The following is a 3,979-nucleotide window of genomic DNA, read 5'->3' on the forward strand; positions in this document are numbered from 1 at the left end:
ATCCGTGCGGATATGATTGCGAAATCGTTTGTCATTAGCTTTCTTAACGGTGTATGGTCGCCTTTTTTTCTGTTGTAGTGTATCCAATAATTTTTTATGTTAGCTGTTAATATGTTGGTCTATATGCAACTATTTTTTTTTATTGATCCCATGCGATCCTCGCAGCATATAATCTCTATTGTTTTAATTGTTAATTTGGTGCAACTGGACGCCAAGTCAACAGTTGAATTTGTGCACCCATGTTCTTGATCTGCTTCATCATCAATTTATTAATTCTTTAATCAATTAATTCCGTTAAAATTTTATTAATACGAGTAGAAGTTGTTATCATGTGTCTCATGCATGTTGCAACTATAAATGGATGTAAACACCACCCATTTAGCAATTCAGAAGCACTGTGCAATTAATTAAGCAAGAGAGAGCAAGATGACTATGTACTATTCTTGCCTCATCTTTGCTGTTCTTCTTTCATTCCCTTCTGCTTATGGTGTCGACCTCGAGCCCAACTATTACGAAGCCAAATGTCCCAATATAGAAGGCGCCATAGCAAATGCAGTTGCCACAGAAGAAGGAAAAAACCAAGGGATTTGTGCTGGTGTTATTAGATTGTTTTTCCATGATTGCTTCGTTAACGTAAGTAATTTTTATTGTTTTTTCTCTATAATTTTTCTTGTTTTCTCTATCTCTCTCATATACATATATATCTGAGGTTGGCTAATATCAAAACGTTTGTTCCTAGACTGTGGAACAAACGCTTCGGATTTTACATTTTTAAAGTCCAAACAGTCGATCCAAACCGTTCAACATTCAATCTATAATAAAATGTGCTTGGAGACCAAATTTTATATTTTTTGAAATTATTTTACTATTTATTAATTCGGTTTTAAAATCGCTATTTTCAATGATCCAAAAATTTTACATTGTTTATTAAAATCAGCGATTTTAAAACTGGCTTAATAAATAGTAAAAAAATTTCAAAAAATATAAAATTTGTCTCCAAACATATTTTAATATAGAGATCACATCTAATGATTTGGATCGACTGTTTGAACTTTGAAAATCGGAAAACTAATTTGTTGCACCACAGCTCCGAAACAAACGTTTTGATATATATATATATATATATATATATATATATATAGAGTACGGCTAACGCGCTTCCTCTAGCATATGGGCCGAAATGCTTCCGGTGAAAAGTTGAAATTTCAAAATCCAAAAAGTCGATCTGAACCGTTCATCTTCTTCTCCATATTAATATCTGCTTGGAGACCAAATTTTACATTTTTCTGAAATTTTTTACTATTTATTAAGCCATTTTGAAAATCGCTGATCCAACGGTAGCTTCTGATTTTTACTGTTTGGTAAGCCACCGTTGGATCAGCAATTTTCAAAGTGGCTTAATAAATAGTAAAAAATTTCAGAAAAATGTAAAATTTGGTCTCCAAGCAGATATTAATATGGAGAAAAAGATGAACGGTTCAGATCGATTTTTTGGATTTTGAAATTTCAAATTTCCACCGGAAGCATTTCAGCCCATATGCTAGAGGAAGCGCGTTAGCCGTACTCTATATATATATATGAGAGAGACAAAAAGAATAGGGTTAAAATGTCCCATAGAATAGGATCCAACATCCTTATCTTTATTTTCAAAGTCTAAATAATCGATCCGAACCGTTCAACATGGTCTTCATTCTAAAATGTGTTTGGATAACAAATTTCAGAATTTTTAGAATTTTTTTACTAATTGTTTAGACAGGTACAAAATAATTTTTTTCAATGGTCCATAATCTACTAAAAACAGTGATTTTGTACCTATTTTAAAACATAGCAAAAAAAATTCAAAAAATATAAAATTTTGTATCCAAGCACATTTTAATATGAAGATCATATTGAGCGGTTCGGATAGACTTCTTAAACTTTGAAAACAGACATAACAATGTTGGGCATGATGAGGCACAAAACTAATAGGACATTTTAACTTTGAGTCATTTGTTTTAACCTGGCACGAATCACAAAACGGATCGGGAGTATTCTAAACAGGATCCGAAATGAATTTGGCTCGGCTGTGAGTATGATCTATTCCCTGCGGTACCTCAGATCATACTGATCACTCTAATTAATTGGTTCCGAGTTAAAATACTCTTTTAACTCCAATTAGGTTTCGTTCAGGGAGAGCATAATTTAATGGTTTCATATATTCAATAAAAATGGACTAATCACAGAACCCCTTCCATCTATCAAGACAAACCTAGCTTCAAATAATATCTGAAAACTTGATCTGGAGAAACAATATTTTTTAAAATAAGTTTCATATATAATTGAAATTAATGTGTTGTTATTAAATTTAGGGCTGTGATGGGTCTGTCCTCCTCGACTTTCCAGACTTATCATCAGAGAAGTATTCCCCTGACAACCTCGGTCTTCGCGGCTTTGAAGTAATTGAAGCTGCCAAGGAGGCTGCGGAGGCAAGCTGCGGCAATCGTCCTTCTCCTGTCGTCTCATGTGCTGATGTCCTTGCCTATGCAGCTCGTGACTGCGTAAAACTCCTTGGAGATTTCACTTATAATGTCGTTGCTGGAAGGCTTGACAGTAGAGTTTCCAAAGCAGGAGATACCAAAGGTAACCTCCCTGGAGCAAAATTCGGCGTTGAACAGCTTAAAACAAACTTCGCAAATAAAGGTTTGTCAGCCAAGGATCTCGTCGCCCTCACTGGTGCCCACTCTATTGGCCAGGCCCACTGCACGTCGTTCAGTGATCGCTACACCAATATTGTCGACAATGAAATAAATCGGACTTATGCAAGCGAACTAAAAACGAAATGTGACAGTAAACCTATTGTAGACCAGGACTATGTGACGCCGAATAGATTGGACGTCCAGTGGTATACAAACGAGAATGCCAACAAGGTGCTGTTTTTCTCCGACTGGGTCTTGCGCACCGACACTCCTTCTCAGAATCTTATGAACAACTATGCAAACTTAAATGTTGATCTGCTGACATTTACAGCATGGCAAGACGATTTCGGGAAAGCCATGGTGAAGATGGGCAACATCCTCGGAGGTGATGGTGAGATTCGGAAGGTCTGTAGTGCCCGTAATTAATACAAACTAATAAGTTATACACATTACTTAGTTCTCCAATCAATTATTTAATTTCTATTTTCTTTGCCAATTTCATGCACTCATGCATGTATTAGTTTCTAGATATTATATGCAATCATGTAATTGTTCTTTTACTTCGTATGTTAAATAAAAATCTGTTCATTTTTTTTTTTTTTGCTATTTATAATATATTAATGCAGCCAAGAACTGAACTGATTAAATTTAATGTTTGAACAAATATGATCTAATTGAAGTAAATTACCCAAAATATCTTTATAAATATTGATAAAATCCCAAAATAACGGGTCAGCTGTTGTGAAAAAAAAAAAGCACGCTGTGATCCTTTAATATCCGGACCCAATCATAATCCGGATCAATCCGGCTCAAGTTAGAATTCACACATTCCTTTAATGTTCGTGCAAATTCTAATCGAACAGTCTGAATTAAAAGTCAAAGTTTGAGTTCATTTAGAGGATCTTCATTCCCTCCCCCTTCTCTCCCTCTGGCATCACTACTACAGAAAATTTGACTACACAATTGTGGGCGATATATATAGTTAATTTTGCACTTATCTTTGACAATAGTCATTTTTTACCCTCACAAATATTCACAGATTTTTGTATAGCTGACATATCTAGCCCATTTGTCAGCGATATAGTTAATTTTGTCCATTGTGGGCTTAACAGAGCATATAGCTGGGCCTTATTGGCCCAAAATAATGGTTCGGGAAGGGAGAAGAATTTATTTGTTTTGTATAAGAGCATAATTATTACATGAAACACTTGGTCGTTATCAATATATCTTTTGTAAGGGAGACACACACTAGGTGGAGATCATTGAAAACAATGAAAAGCACTGATTTTCTCCTAACTTAAAAA

General features: G+C 34.7%; 1 protein-coding gene across 1 annotated transcript; it reads left to right on the forward strand.

The window, feature by feature from the left end:
- The first annotated feature begins 426 nt into the window (after positions 1–426).
- Positions 427–3,101, forward strand: LOC144544814 (cationic peroxidase 1-like). The gene is made up of 2 exons (XM_078293363.1): positions 427–633; positions 2,349–3,101. Exons 1-2 carry the CDS (start codon positions 427–429, stop codon positions 3,099–3,101), a joined length of 960 nt encoding a protein of 319 aa, XP_078149489.1.
- The last annotated feature ends 878 nt before the right edge of the window (positions 3,102–3,979 follow it).

The sequence above is a fragment of the Carex rostrata genome, chromosome 27 (assembly GCF_964058835.1).
Source record: "Carex rostrata chromosome 27, lpCarRost1.2, whole genome shotgun sequence".
NCBI lineage: Eukaryota > Viridiplantae > Streptophyta > Magnoliopsida > Poales > Cyperaceae > Carex > Carex rostrata.